General features: G+C 41.5%; 1 protein-coding gene across 2 annotated transcripts in view; it reads left to right on the top strand.

Annotated features, from left to right (window-relative positions):
* cdh8 (cadherin 8) overlaps nucleotides 1-17,020 on the top strand; it is a 311,216-nt gene that overhangs the window by 221,026 nt on the left and 73,170 nt on the right. For both annotated transcript variants that reach the window (XM_073070417.1, XM_073070416.1), the window contains exons 6-7: nucleotides 1,484-1,671; nucleotides 13,342-13,595. In XM_073070417.1, the coding sequence (XP_072926518.1) occupies nucleotides 1,484-1,671; nucleotides 13,342-13,595 (442 nt within the window). The remainder of the gene's footprint in view (nucleotides 1-1,483; nucleotides 1,672-13,341; nucleotides 13,596-17,020) is intronic.

Below are 17,020 nucleotides of genomic sequence, written 5' to 3'. Positions count from 1 at the left end.
GCTATGCGCTAGGTAAATTCTAGGCAGCTTCTAGAGTAGGTTGCATAGTCGACACAAATTGGTGGGCCAAAGGGCCTGTAATCTGCTGTAGATTTCCATCTTCTGTGTTCGATGTTCTATGAGATTCTACAGGTGCTGGAATTCTAGAGCAATTCACACAAAATGCTGGTGGAACTCAGCAGATCAGACAGCACCTATGGAGGGGAATAAGCAGTCAATATTTCATGCTGAGACCCTAATGACGAGTCCTAATGAAGGATTAGCTATTTATTCCCCTCCATAGACACTACACGACCTGCTGTACTCTTTCAATCATACTGATATTTTTCCTTAGGTACTGTAGTACAGATCAGAAAAAAAAAATTCAAAATTCAAAATAAATTTATTATCAAAATATGTATATGATACCATATAGTACCTTGAGATTTTTCTTGCAGTCATTCACAATAGGTACAAAGAAACACAGTAATATTAATGAAAAAGTACACACAAAAATGGACAACCAATGTGCAAAAGAAGATAAACTGGGCAAATACTGGAAAATAAAACAAAAAATAATCATTAAATTGATAAGTGGTAAATAATAATGAGAATATGAGTTGTAGAATCCTTGAAAGTGAATCCATGCACTGTGGAATCTGTTCGATGTTGAGTTGAATAAAGTTTTTCATGCTGGTTTGAGTATTGTGAGCTGTTTTGGGCCTCCTATCTAAGAAAGGATGTAATGACTTTAGAGGAGGTTCAAAGGATGTTCATGAAAATGGTTTTAGGATTGAATGTTTTATCATATGAGGAGTGTTTGATAGCTCTGTGCATGTACTCATTGGAATTCACAGGGATAAGGGATGACCTAACTGAAACCCATATAGTGTTGAAAGTACTTGATGGAGTGGAGGTGTAGAGGATGTTTCCTCTGGTGGGGAAGTGCAAGACCAGAGGATGCATCCTCCGAATAGAGGGATTTCCATTTGGAATAGAGATGAGGAGGAATTTCTTTAGTTAGAGAGTGGTGAATTTGTGGACTTCATTGCCACAAGTGTCATTGGAGGCCAAATCATTGGGCATATTGAAGGCGGTTCTTGATTAGACCGGGCATGAAGAGTTACAGGGAGAAGGCAAGAGATTGGGGCTGAGAGGGAAATGGATTAGCCATAATGAATTGGTAGGACAGACTCTATGTGCCAAATGGCCTAAATGCTACTCCTATATCTTATAGTCTTATGGTCTATTGTTCAGGAGGCTGATGGTTGATTGTTATAACTGTTTCTGAACCTCAAGAAGTGGGATCTTAGACTCCTATACCTCCTGGCTGATGGGATAATGTGTCATATTGATTCAAAAACAGCAAAGGATAAAACCTAATGCCTATAAGCCGTTGATCGGTGAATTTTGTGACAACAGCCTCGATATTTAGTATCTTCAATATCCTGCTCAGAGAAATTCTGATTGAAGACACTGATTATATTTGTTTCTTTGCTTTAAGGTCTCTACCATCTGTCCGTGCTAGAGAACATGCCGGTTGGAGAGGTCGCTGGAAGAGTCAAGGCAAATGATCGGGATGTGGGACAGAATGCCAGGTCTTTGTACGAGATCATCGATGGGGATGGCATGGAAGTGTTTGAAATCACCACAGACTCCCAGACCCAGGAGGGAATTATCACTCTTAAAAAAGTACGCTAACTATATTCCCTTGAATCTTACACTGCAATCCTGTTCTTAGTATTAACAATGTGACAGAAATAGATTGGGAGTATTTCAGAGCTTCAAGGAACAATTCAATATTTCTTTCTCACAGTACTTAAGAGAAAGTAAGAATCAGAATCAGATTTAATATCACCTGCATATATTGTGAAATCTGTTAACTTTGCGGCAGCGGTACAATGCATTGGATAAATTGATAAAAGGCTGTGTATTACTATATGCATACAATAGTTAAGTGAAATAAGTAAAATAGAAATAAAAAATAGTGAAGTAGTGTTCATAAATTCAATATCCATTCAGAAATCAGATGGCAGAGGGGAAGAAGCTGTTTCCTGAATCACTGAGTATGTGCCTTCAGGCTTCAGAACCTTCTTCCTGATGGTAACAATGAGAACAAGGCACGACCTGGGAGATAAGGTTCCTTAAGGATGTACGCCATCATTTTGAGGCATCAGTCCTTGAAGATGTCCTGGATACTATGTAGACTAGTGCCCATGATGGAGCTGACTAATTTTACAACTCTCTGCAGCATACAGTTACAAACAACGGGAGTTCATCCTGCCCTTAGGGCCAGCCCGGCCCTTTATCAAGGTCATGGGTGACCTGCGAGAGTCTGGAGCAGCACACAATCTGCCAGAGGATCCCAGCAGATCGAGCAATATTTGTGGGGGGTGGGAGGGGGATGGGGATGAAGGTATTATCAATGTTTGCGTCAATTCCCTGCGTCCAAACTGAGAGTGCAGGGTTTCAACTGGAAATATCAACAATTACTTCCCGAGCAACACATAACAACACATAAAAAACACTGGAAGAACTTCACATTAGATATGAAAGTTCTAGCGGACTACGTGCACAGAGAAACACTTGGCAGATGGAATATAATGTGACAAAATGTGAAGTCATCATTTAGGGTGAAAACAAATATTAAAAGCACCCTGTACACAAATTGCAGGAGATAAACATGCAGATATGGACAAATTGGAAGAAAAAATGCCTGCCTTTATTGCATACAGATTTTAGTATAAAAATCCAAATCAGGTTTATTATCAGCTGCACTAGAGATTTTGCAGATGCTGGAAACCCAGAGTAACTCACAGAAAATGCTGGAAGGACACAGTGAATCAGGTAGCTTCAATGGAGGGGAATAAGAAGTCGACGTTTTGGGCTGAGACACTTCATCAGGACTGGAAAAGAAAGGGGGGAGAAGCCAGAACAAGAAATCAGAAAGAGGGGATGGAGTACAAGCTAGAAGGAGATAGGTAAAAGTCTGGGTGAGCACATGGCTGAAGAGCAGCAGAGGTCACAGAGGGGGAGCAGTGAGATAGGGTCTTACTGATCTGCTGAAGAGAAGATGTAAACTTCTTCACGGTAGGCATCCCTCGAAGAAATTTCACAGTGGAGCAGTAAGTCATAAGCACAAGAGGTTCTGCAAGTGGTGGAAATCCACAGCAGCTCACACGAAAGGCTGGAGAGTCTTGGCCCAAAATATCAGCTGTTTCTTCTTCTCCATAGTTGTTGCCTGACGTGCTGTGTTCCTTAAGCACTTTGTGTGTGTTGCACTGGATTTTCGGCATCTGTATAATCTTTTGTATTAACAATTACTTGCCCACTCTCACAGACACGGCTTGAACCACTGCATCCCTCCAGGAGATTCTTTGTTGCCCCAAACCCTTTAATAGTTATACTTTAATGAGGCCTCTCTCAGTTCTGTAAAACTTTAGAACCATGCAGGCCCAGGCCATTTGCCTCATGAGGTTTATGCTGAACACAATGCTGAATTAAATCAGAGTCAGAATTAGGTTTATTATCACTGACTTATTTCATAAAATGTGGTGTTTTATAGTGTAAGTACAGTGGAAGGCATAAAAATTATTATAGAATTTTTATGTCTTCTCCAAGGAATGTGTGTGTTCTCCTCGGGTGCTCTGGTTTCCTTCCATAGTCCAAAGATGTACCAGGTAGGTTAACTGGTCATTGTAAGTTGTCTGGTGATCAGGTGAGAGTTAATGGGGATTGTGGTTGGCTGGTGGCGCAGTGACATCAGCGCCGGACTCTAGAACAGAGATTCCCAGGTTCGAATCCAGTCGGGCAGTTCCCGAGTGTACTTTGCATCCGTGCTGGGTTGAGTGTTGAGATCGCAACTCAACCTTGTAAAATAAAGAAAATACTGTGGAATGTCTGTGTGAGGAGTGGCGCGCCACACAGTGTTTCGTTCCGCGCCTTGTAAGGCATGAAAATACCCGACACTGGCCTCTCAGGCCTGAGTCAACGTCATCATCGTTAGGGGTTGCTGGGCGACTGAGCTCAACAGGCTGGAAGGGCTAACTCCATGCCATAAAAAAGGTTTCAAAGGTACATTTCATGTCAAAGAAGTGTATACAATATACATCCTGAAATTCTTTTTCTTCATAACCATCCATGAAAACAGAGGAGTGCCCCAAAGAAAGAATGACAAATAAATATTAGAACCCCAAAGCTCCCCCTCCCATGCAGAAACAGCAGCAAAACAATGACCCCCCTCCCCCACCGAACTGTCAAGTGTGCAGCAAAACATCAATAAAGACTTGCAGTACCCCAAGGACTACTCGTTCACCCATAATTCAACATACCACAGGCTCTCTCTTTCTCCCTAATAAGGGAAAAAGAGATGTCCTCGTTTCACAGCGGGAGGGGAGATATAACAAACAATTTGCTGATTTACGATGCTAAAATTCTGTTGCGTCACATTTTCCGAGATCTGTGCCCAAGCAACTCGGGTCTCTGGGCACAGAGCCAGTAGCCAGCTTGCTGCTTTTGATCTTCCATCTCCCACAACACACCGATTTCCTGCGGAGGCACCGACCTCAAGTCCGCCGGCTTCCAGAGCCACAACTTCCTGGAATCCTGAAAGCATGCTAGTCTAAACTAGGCCTCATCCTTGGTATACCAAATAGCAGTCGTGAGACCGCGAGAGCGGGTCCCATTCCCACAAAGAACCAAAGTCAGTGTTTAACTCCAAGACAGGGTCTTCAAAAGAACCATGAAAGAGAAAATAGGGATAGTAAAGACAGAAATAGAGCTGTTTATGAAGGTGCAAACAAAGGACTTGGCGTTAGGCACCATTGTCCTCCTAAGCTAAATAAATAAATAAAATCCCTGGTTCTAAACTGGTGAACCTTCACAGAACAAAATTACAATCCTTGCCTTGTCAATCTGAAACACAATGTGAAAAGCGACTCCTTAAGAAATCTATCAAAACAGCTGACTAAACCAAGATCATATTTACCTTCTTATCCCATGTTGTGAATCACCTTCCAATGGGAATCGAGAAGGGGATATTGTCTGCTTATTTTGGAATGTGGACTTTTGGCTCAGTCTTCTGGCACCTTTGTATACTTATCCAATCAATACTTCCATAGTCTCATATTATATTTAGTCTTTAATTATTTATCTGCTTTTGGTTTGAACATTACTTCCTCCACTGCCTATTCATAAAGGATGAGTTCTTTGGACAGAAGAAGTGAAAATCAAAGGAAGGAGACTTCAGAGTTTAGAACCATCAAACAAAAGCAGAAAGCTCAGAAAACATCCCAAGTGCACTTGGAATATTGTGAGCAGATTTTTTCCCCTTATTGAAGCAAAGACATGCTGGCATTCCAGGGAACCTTCCAGAGGAGGTTCACATGAATGATCCCGGGAATAAAAGTGTTAATGTATGAGGAGCATTTGACGGGTCTGGCTCTGTTGTCACTGAAAGTTTGAAGAATTATGGGGGAATCTCATTGAAACCTGTCGAATAGTGAATGGCTTCAAAGGAGTGAACATGTTTCCTATAGTGAGGGTGTCTAGGACCAGAGGGTACAAACTCAGAACAGAAGGATGTCCCTTTAGAACAGGCATGAGGAGGAATTGCTTAAGCCAGCTGGTGATGAATCTGTGGAATTCAATGACAAGTCCTTGAGTATATTTAAAGCAGAGATTGATAGGTCCTTATTAAAAGTTAGGGGTAGAAGGCAGGCGAATGGGATTGAAAGAGAGAATGAATCAGTTATAATGGAATGGCAGAGCAGATTCTATGGGCCAAATGGCCTAAATCTGCTCCTATGCCTGATGGAATAGAAATGCACATTTGGTCAAGCTGCATCTGCAGGAAGAGAAATAGAGTTAACACTTCAATTTGAACAACAGTTTGTCAGAATCAGGATCAGAATCAAGTTTTATTCTCATATATTCTGAAGTTTGTTGATTGTGATAGCTGCAGTGCAAGACAAAAAAAATGATATATAGGTTACAATAAAAATATCATAAGTAAATAGTGCAAACGAGGAATAGCGAGTTGGTGTTCATAGGTTCATGGCAAACTCAGAAACCTGATGGAGGAAGAAGAGAAGCTGTTTCTGTCTTCAGACTCTTCCCTGAAGGTTGTACTGAGAAGGGGATCCTTAAAGATAGATGGCACCTTCAGGAGGCCCTGCTGCTTGAAAATATTCTCAATGGTAGGGAAGGTTGTGCCTATGATGGAGATTGCTGAGACGATAACTCTCTGCAGATTCTTTCTGTCTTGCGCATTGGTGCCACCATAGCAGGGGTAAAGTAACCAGTCAGAATGCTCTCCATCAAACATCTGTAGAAATTTGCTGAGATCTTTAGCGACACACTAAATCTCCACAGCCTCCTTATGAGGTATAGCTGCTGGCTTGCCTTCTTTGTGATTGAGTCAATATGGTGGGCCCACAGTATGTCCTCTGAGATCCAGTGAGTGGTGGATTCAGTTGGAGCATGAGGGGCAACTTCTTCACTCAGAGGTTTGTAAGAATGTGGGAAGAGCTGCCAACGCAAATGGTGCCTGTGAGCTCGATTTTGACATTTAAGAGAAGTTTCGATAGGTACATGGGTGGTAGGGGTAAGTACCGCTATGGTCTCGGTGCACTTCGATGAGAGTAGTCAGTTTAAATGGTTTGGCATGGACTAGATGGGCCAAAGGGCCTCTTTCTATGCTGTACTTTTCTATGACTCTACGTTGACATGAAGGAACTTGACTGCTCACTCTTTCCACTGCTGGCCTAAGTGGGAAGATATTTTGGATAGGTTAAAACCAAGAGCTTGAGGATTGGCATTTAAAAAGTTACCCGGTCAATGAGTGGATGAGAACCTTCAGAAAGGAAGAACTCAGACAGAAGAATGTTGCAGCGACTGGAATACAACGTAATGATGGATTTGTCATCTACTCCCAGAGAGAACAAAAGAAAACAAGGGTAAGAGAAACAAGCTGAGCCAATATCACAAACAGATATATGATGCAGAAATCACTTCACCTTAAGGTGTAGAATTTAGTATGAAGTCTAGAAGAGTTCAAAGATGAGGTGTTCTCTCTCCAACTTGCATTAAACCTCGTTGCAACAGTACAGGAGACCACACACTGATGGGTCAAAGTGTGAGGGGGGGGGGGGGATGAGCAATTAAAGTAACAGCCAACAAAAGACTTGGGATCATCTCCGTGGGCTGAATGCAAGTGGTATGCAAAGTGATCACGAAGGTTCAAAGGTACACAGGCTCATTCATTATCAAAGTACGTATGCAGTATACAACTCTGAAATTTATCTTCTCCAGAAAGCTACAAAACAAAAAAAAAACATGCAAGTCATTCAAAGAAAAAACATCAAACGCCCCCCCACATAAAAAAGAACGGCAGCACGATCTTCAGCTGCCCCATGCAAATAATATCCTGCACACGGCACCAAGAACGTCAACCCCAAAACCCCCAGCACAAAAAATTAACAAAGCACTCCAGAAGGCAAAAAGAACATCACACTCCAAATCCCTCTTGCCCAAAATAAACTAACAAAACTAACAACAAATTGACATTTGATGTTTCCAATGTAGAGGATTCTGCACTGTGAATGTAATACACCAGACTGAAAGAAGTCAGGTTGAAGACAAGAGTAGGTACTGTAGGTTAATTGGCCACTGATGTCAGTGAGTGATGGAATCAGGTGGAGTTAATGGAAATATGGGGGGGGGGGTGGATTATGCTGCAATAAAGTAATGTATTTGATGATAGGCACAGACCGAGGGGACTATAACTCTAAAATGTTGGCTATTTGTGCATTTTAATATTTCATTTTACTGGTAATACTTGGGGCTTATGCTGCAGGAGTTGGCAATCCTTATTTCCTGAAGGATTTTATTAAATCATTAAATTTCAGACAGAAAAATTGAGCATTAATTATAATAATAACCTCATCTGCATTTAAAATTGAATATTTCTAATTTTTGGACCTGCATGCTTGATTGCCTCTTTAAATTTTGAGAGATCCTTCTGCAGCCGTGACACTGTCAAATGATCAGTAACACATTGAAGAGTCAATATTACTGGCAATTCTCATGATGCACAACATGTCAAAGTTTGCAGTGAATTTATTATCAAAGTGCGTACACAATATGTCATCATATAGAGTCATAAAGTCACAGAATGTTGCAAGGCAGAAACAGTTCTGCCGAAAGGTTTCAGCCGAAAATGTTGACTGTACTTTTTATCATAAGTACTGCCTGGCCCACTGAGTTCCTCCAGCATTGTGCGTGTGTTACTCGGATTTCCAGTATCTGCAGATTTTCTCTTATTTGTGAAGACAGACTCAGGTCCTTCAGCCCATCTAGTCTGAGCCAAACTATTAATCGGCCTAGTCCCATCTATCTGCACCCAGACGATACCTCTCCATAGCCCATCCATCTACCTATCCAAATTACTCTTAAATGTTCAAATCCAACCCACATTCACCATTCTGCTGGCAGGTCATCACACACCTTCACCACCCTCTGAGTGATGTGATATTCTGAGATTTATTGTCTTGCAGGCATTCACAATAGAACAAAGAATACAATAGAATAAAAAAAACTACATATAAACAATCAATGTGGGGAAAAAAGACAAACTGTGTAATCATAGAAACGAAACAAATAATAATTAAATAAAGAACGAAAAAAAATAGGTTAACCAATAAATCCTGAGATGAAACGGATAACCTGCAGTACAGTTCAAAATTTTGGGCATATTTGTATAGATAGAGAGCTGAAGACTTTTGCACAGTACTGTATTTGGAAACATGCAGTGGAGAGCAAGCTTGTAAGTTTGGTTGGAGCAAAAGATGTTGGAAATGGCAAGGGTGGGGCGCCGAAGGAGAGAATTGGGACAGGTGACAGAGAAGGAGTGCCAGGACAGAGTGTGCATGGGTGCAGACTCACCCAGCCCTGAGACACCAAGCAAGGCCATTTGATTTCAAACAATTGTTTCATTGATCATTACAGAATGTCCCTCTGGTGCCTCCCTCTTCCTCCCTTCTCCCTTCCCCTTTTCCTCGCCAAGATTCCTCTCTCCCTGCCCCCTTCCCACTCTCAGTCCACAATAGAGACCCATATCAGAATCAGGTTTATCTTTACTCACACTTGTCGTGAATTTTGTTTTTTTTTGTGGCAGCAGCACAATGCAATACATAAAATTACCACAGTCCTGTGCAAAATCTTAAGCACCCTAGGTATGTGTATGTGTGTGTGTGTGTGTGTATATATACACACACACACACACACACTCACTCACTCACACACATATATATATGTATATACACAGTGTGCGCTCAAGATTTTTGCACAGTTCTGTAAATCACCTGTTTCAGCAGGTTGTCCCATTGCTCCAGTGATCCAGGTTCAAAGTGCATGTGTGATGCTCGCTAAGTGGAGTTTGCACGTTCTTCTTGTCATCATACAGGTTTGTCCTGGGTGCTCCAGTTTACCTCAACATCTCAAATATGTCATTTGTCTGAACTTTAATGACCTCGTAAGAACCTTTGGGGAAAAGGAACTCAACTATTGCACGAGCACAGAGTATCGCCAGTGTTGTATCCTGATACATTTGTGATCCAAAGTTTCTTTGGCAGTCAAGAATGAGCCATAAATCATATTGCTTATGGTCGTTTTAGTAGGTGTCACAAGAGTGGAAAATGAACAAAAAAGAAGAGCTGAAAAACAAAGAGAAGACACAGACTAGAGATAAAAAACTTAACAGTTAAAGTTCAAAACTGAAAGTACATTTATTATCAAATGTGTATCACATAATAAACCTTGGGCTTCATCTTCTTGCAGGAAGTTACAAATTAAAAAAACATAATAGAGCCCATCAAAAAAACCCTCACAACAAGGACTGTCAAACACCCCAGTGGGAAACAAGAGCAAAATATGCAAAAAAGTGAACACATAGCCAATAGCCAGACTCAGGTGGCAAGGCACAGCTGATTGAAAACTAAGAAGTTTCTAGAAAAATACTAAAGTAGCTGTACCGCAATTTCTGAAAAAAAAATCACTGAACAATTACATGTGCACAGGTGATTATATAAAAATACAGGAAAGCACAGGGAAGTTAAACTCCAAGGAAAACAACAATACTACAATCCAATCCAACACCAGTAAAGTGAGTGATTAAAGTGGTGATCAAAATGTTATAGTCATGGAGTCAAACAGGCCCTTTAACTGACTGCAGCAATGCAAACCATCAAATACCCATTTACACAGCTCCTACACTCAAGGCATTTAGTTCTCCACACATTCCGCTCAACTCCCCCAAAATGATTCCAACCACCTACACTAGGGGCGAGTTACAATGTCCAATGCTAGAGCATAGCCTGTTGAAGGACAAACCAGGCCATGACTTACACAGTAAATGGTAGGACACTGAGATGTGTGGTGGAACAAAGTATCCTGGGACTACCAATCCATAATTCCTTGAAAGTGATAATGCAGGTATATAAGGTTATAAAGAGAGCTTTTGGCACATTAACCTTCATAAATCAAAGTAGAATATAGCTATTGAGATGTTATGTTGAATTATGTAAAACTTTGGTTGGTATTTTTTTCCCCAGAGACTTGAGACCATAGGTCTAACCTGAACAGTGATGGTCACTGTTCCCACCTTGCAAAGGAGTCTGGTCAGGTTCAAGTTCAAGTTCAAGTCTAACTGTCATTCAACGATACATGAATACCCATGAAAACACAATTACTCTGGGGCCAAGGTGCAAAATACAGTACCAACAATCATTCACAGAACAAGGCACACATAGCACATATGCTGTAAGACAGCAGTAAAATACAGTCACATACAAAAAAAAATATAGTCCAAATCCCTGAGTCCAGGAATGTTGCAGTAGTCTGCATCAAACAACATACATCTTGGCTTCTGCCAAGTGATCACTGGAGGACACCAGCTCCAGCATGGACGCCGTTCTACATGACCTCCTGAGGAGTGCACCAACTCCAATACCTTTCTCCTGGGCAGGTGATACTGTGGTTTGAGGCCTAGTCCTTGCTATGACCAAGGCCACGCAGCTCCCCTGCCATTTGCTGATAAAACAGTGAATCAGACTTGTAGCATTCCACATTTTTAGCATCCAAGAGTGCCATGCAATCACAAGAAAAGCCACAAAGATAATTTCTTGCTGTTAGACTGCACACCGCCTTCATGCACTGATGCCTCTCTGACACAGGCTGCTGCAGAGTCCACATTCAGTCCAGCTCCTTCAGTTTCTCCACCAACCTGCAACTGGCTGATGGGGTAGGCCTGCAGTACATTAAGTTCTAAATGTCCAGCAGGGTCTTGCAATAGCGGATTGATAGCTCATTAGAATATTTTGTCAATGCTGTACGTAATATCACTTGGAATAAAGATGCTGTCCAATACTTCCTTAAGACTTCTTTGGCATTGTTAGCACCCATGTAGATATTGGTGTTGCTATTGGAATTGGTTTGTTATTGTCACATGTACCAAGATGCAGTGAATAGCTTGTCTTGCATACTGTTCATACAGTTCAGATCGTTACACAGTGTGTTGACGTAGAATAAGGTAAAAAAAAAATAACAATGTGGAATAAAGTATAAAAGCTATGAAAAAGTGCTGTGCATGTTCATGAGGTAGGTTGTGAGGCCAAGAGTCCATCTTATCATTCAAGAGGTCCAGTGAAGCATCTGATAATACTGGGATAGAAGCTGGTGTTATGTAATTTCAGGCTTCCAAATCTTCTTCCCAGTGGGAAAGAGAAGAAGAGAGAATGTGCAAGTTGGGTGTGGTCTTTGATTATGTTGCCTGCTTTCCTGAGGCAGGAAGAGGTATAGACAGCGTACATAGAAGGGAGGCTGGTTCCTGTGATGTGCTGAGCAGTACCCACAACATTCCGCAGATTCTTGTGGCAATATGTTGAGCTGCCACAGTAGCTTTGGTGCATTTGATTTGAAGCTATTCATTGAACTGTGAGAGATTGGATATTGTTGATTGTATCTCTATTAATGTGCATACAGCTTTCTCACAACCTTCCCTCAATAACTGACCTAGACTAGTTCCATATGGCTTGTTGCTTGTTCCACACAAAATGGTTGAAGGGATCACCTGTCTAAAGTCAGGTGTTGTTGCAGGAATCTAAAAGCATCTGAACCATGTGATATATTGCAACGGCGATGTTAGAATAGATGGTGGCTTAAATTAATGGCTCATTTGTCATCGCCACCCACCAGAGCCAACAGCCTACGTTGACCTGATGGCGTTCTGTGGAAAGCACAGCCTCTGATGAACGAAGTGCATTCTCACTTCATTATAATTTCTTCAGAATGCATTAAGTTGTAACAAGTATATACCTGTCAAGGATAATTTACAAGAAAGCACACTAATTATTTTCAGTCCTTTACCCCACGCTACAAATTGAATGAAAGCAAAATTGTTACATTACTTGACAACACTTGACTCTAGCATCCAATAAGATCACAATCGAAACGTATGGACACGAGATTCTGCAGGCGCTGGAAAACCAGAACAACACACCCACACAATGCAGGATGAACTAGGTCAGGCAGCATCTATGGAAATGAATAAACAGTCAGCGTTTCAGGACAAGACCCTTCATCAGAAAAATATGGAATAAGCATTATGATCCACACTTAAAGATCCATAATAATCATGCACATCTTTAATAATGAAGAAACAGAGTGGTTCTCTGTATATGTAATGACTGTTGAAAATTTAATAGATTGTCTCTATAAATTAATGAATGGGAAAATGAAAAATATCCTTGAGTGTTATTACACAGTGAAGACAATATTAATGGACTACAAGAGGGTTTCAACTCTCCAAGTAAAATACATGCAATAATCATTGAAATACTATCTTATTATTTTTGAGGATTAAGCATGCCAGTACCACCACTCTCTAAAACACTTTCCCCAAACAGACTGATCATCACCTCCACCCACTTTACCACCCCACCCTCCACCACTACTTTATCATTTCCTGTCAGAGTCACCTAGACACTGCTGTGCCTAGCATCACTTTATGGACATACAATCAATCTACTGTACATTTATAAGCTATCTTATGTAGTTTATTGTACATTTTATGATTATGTTATTTACCTTATTGCATATATTTTGTGATGTCACCATTGTTTTGTTCCCTTTTATACTTGTGTGCTGGAAATGACATTAAGTAATCTTGAATATTGAATTAACACATGGATGACCTTGTTGTGAGATGTACCGATCTAACAGAAGCTACATCCATCAGTGTTAATATCATTTGTTCTGCCCTGCTTAGAGTCATTAGTGGAAAACATTCATCTTTGTCACCCACAGCCTCTGGACTTTGAGACCAAACGATCCTACACCCTGAAAGTGGAGGCAGGGAACACCCACATTGACCCACACTTCATCAGCAAAGGACCCTTCAAAGACACGGCAGCTGTGAAGATCACTGTAGAAGATGCAGATGAGCCTCCTGTATTCTCGTCGCCAGCCTATTTCTTGGAAGTGAGGGAGGACACTGCCCTGGGCTCAGTCATTGGAGAGGTTCAAGCTCGTGATCCTGATGTCATTGAGAGCTCTATAAGGTAACAAAGGTCTTGATTCCTTCCTCTGCCTGATGAGATGCTAATTCCCCAGGTTCTAGCTCAACCGCTGTTGTATTTGGAAATATAGAAAACAATCATTAATGGACAATTTGTCAGGAAATTGACTCTTTATTGCCAGAACTCAAGGAGTTTAGGCGTTTCATTGAGCATCTTTAAACCTTAAAAATGAAGGTCAACAGCTACTGAACAGTGGGAGACATCATGTTGTGTCTGAGGCACCACGCCCCCTCCCCCCCCCCCCCCCCCCACACACACACACACACACACACACACTAGACTCATAGAGCCATAAAACATACAGCACAAAACAGGGGACAGGGGCTTCGGCTCATCTAGTCTATGCTGCATCTTTTACATAGTCGCATTTACCTACAGATTGACCACATTCCTTCATACCCTTCCCATTCATGTACTGTACTTATACAACTTTCTCTTAAATATTGCAAGCAAGAACCTGCATCTACCACTTCCGTTGGCAGCTACTCCCACATTCTCACCACCTCTGCGTGGAGAAGTTCCCCTTAACCTATGGCCTCTAGTTCTTGTGTCACCCAACCTCAGTGAAAAAGCATATTTGCATTTACCCTATCCACTGTACACACTTATAGCTTTGTATATCTCTGTCAAATCCCCCCTCATTTTCCTACACACCAGGGAATAAAGTCCTAACCTATTTAAGCTTTCCTTGTAACTATTACTTGATCATTGTGATGTTGACCTGATCTTGCTGTGTGCAAGTGGGCTGTTATGTTTTCGATGTGATATTAATAACTAATAGAGACCGTACTTCCATGACAAGGAATTCAAGATGGTGTGTGTGTGTGTGTGTGTGTGTGTGTGTGTGTGTGTGTGTGTGTGTGTGTGTGTGTGTGTGTGTGTGTGTGTGTGTGTGTGTGTGTGTGTGTGTGTGTAAAAGTGTGCTCTTTACATAAACTACCCTGCACATGGGCTCTGAATGCTTGATTTATGTATTTATTCATTTAATCTATTCCTGTCTTAGCAAATAGCTTCAAATAATAGAATGCAGAAAGATTTAATATCCCATCCCAGCAGTTTGATGTAGTCTGTGTAGTCTGCAATTGACCAATATACACAACACTTAGGTTAGAGGTTTCAAATGTACTGTTAGGAAAGCAAATCAGACTTTAAGACCGTAATGCATTGGAGCAGAGTTGCGCCATTTTGGCCCATTGAGTCTGCTCCAACACTCCATAAGGCTGATTAATTTTACCTCAACCCCATTCTGTCTTCTCTCCATAACCTTTGATCCCCTTACTGATCAAGAGCCTATCAACCTCTATTTGACCTGACATTGTAAAAAAGCTCCAAGTCAATCAGTGAAAAGGTTCATATCCCTTCAGATGATACTTGTTCTTGTACAATATGTATTGGTACCAGGACACTGTAGGAATAAGAAAGTCATGTCACACACCAGCGCACTACTCTGATTCTAATTCTGTGATCCTTCTTCCCGTTATTGAAATAAAGATCAGCACGACAGGGTAGATTGTAGGAAACTTCATCCATGAGACATAGGAGCAGAAATAGGCCATTCAGCCCATCATTCCATCAGGGCTGATATATTATCCCTCTGAACCCCATTTTCCTGCCTTCTCTTTGTAACCTTTGACATCCTTATTAATCAAGAACCTATCAACCTCCGCTTTAAATATACCCAATAACGGTCTCCACAGCTATCTATGCAAAGAACTACACAGATTCAATACCCGCTGGCTGAAGAAATTGCTCCTCATTGCTGTTTGAATGGGATGCTCCTCTATTCTGAGGCTGTACCCTCTGGTCCTAGACTCCCCCACTATGGAAAACAAGTATGATTAAAGTTTAAAGCCCATCTTGAGATGGGATAGAGACAAATATAACTTATTTCCTTGAGATTTTTCAATGACAGATATTTGTCCATTTTACATTAAAGTAGCTTTCATGGATTAATAATGGGCTTGTCATATAGATCAAGTTGTCCCAGAAGGTTCCAGAAAAGGGGCAATTACATCATCAAGGATCCACCCATCTTGCTCATGGACTGGCATCATGAAGGACTCATTAACAGTTACTTTTGCAGTAAGGCCGATCAACACTTCCACCCAATAAGCCTACCCCATCCACCACTACTTTATCATTTCTTGACAGAGCCCAAAGTAAATTTATTTTCAATTTACATATTCTATATCTCACCACGTACAACCCTGAGAATCGTTTCCTTACAGGATACTCATTATCTCCAAGAAACACCATCAAATCGGTGCCACACCTAACAGGATGGACAAGCAACCAATATGCAAAAGACAACTACCTGTCCAAACACAAAAGAGATCAAATAGAAATATAATAAATAAATAAATAATATCACGGACATGAGATAAGGAGCCTTAAAAGTAAGTCGATAGGTTGTGGGAAGGGGTCAGTGATAGGGCAAGAGAATTTGAATTGTTATCCCCTTTGTTTCAAGAGCCTGATGGTTGAGGGATAATCAGTGCTCTTGAATCTGTTGGTGTGGGTCCTGAGGCTCTTGTACCTTCTTCCTGATGGCTGCAGTGAGACGAGTACATTGCCTGTGTAGTGAGGGTCCTTGATAGATGCTGCTTTCCTGTGACACTGCTCCTCCTGAGGTCAATAATCATCTACTTGCTCTTGCTGAAATTGAGTGAGAGGTTGTTGTGGCACCACTCAGCCAGATTTTCAATCTCCCTCCTATATGCAGATTCATTACCACCGCTGATTTGTTCACAACAGTGTGTAGTCAGTCAAATGAAATATGGCACTTGAACTGTGCTTCGCCTCACAGTCATAAGTACAAAGCAATAAAGCAGGGTCAGTCACCTTATATATAGATACTCCTGTGCCCAGACTGACTTCATAACTTCCACCATCTCCAACAGGATCCCACCACCAAGCACATCTTTCCCTCTCCCCCACTTTCTTCTTTCCACAGGGATCACTCCCCATGTGACTCCCTTGTCTGTTCGTCCCTCCCCACTGATCTCCCTCCTGGCAGTTATTCTTGCAACCGGAACAAGTGCTACACCTCCTCCCTCACTATCATTCAGGGCCCTAAACAGTCCTTCTAGTGAGGCAACACTTCACCTATGAGTCTGTTGGGGTCATCTACTGTATCCAGTGCTCCTGGTGTGGTCTCTCCTATATCCGTGAGATCCGACATGGGTTCGCCGAGCACCTACGCTCCATCCACTAGTGGAAGCAGGGTCTCATAATGGCCACTCATTTTAATTCCACTTCCCATTCCTATTCCAATGTGTCAGTCCATGGCCTCCTCTACTGTTGTGATGAGGCCACACTCAAGTTAAAGGAACAACACCTTATATTCCATCTGGGTAGCCTCCAACTTGACGACACGAACATAGATTTCTCAAACTCTGGTAATGCAA

This window comes from Hemitrygon akajei, chromosome 17 (genome assembly GCF_048418815.1).
Source record: "Hemitrygon akajei chromosome 17, sHemAka1.3, whole genome shotgun sequence".
In the NCBI taxonomy this organism is placed as follows: Eukaryota; Metazoa; Chordata; class Chondrichthyes; order Myliobatiformes; family Dasyatidae; genus Hemitrygon; species Hemitrygon akajei.
Note: the sequence above shows the minus strand (reverse complement) of the source record. Positions and strands in the feature narration are given on the sequence as shown.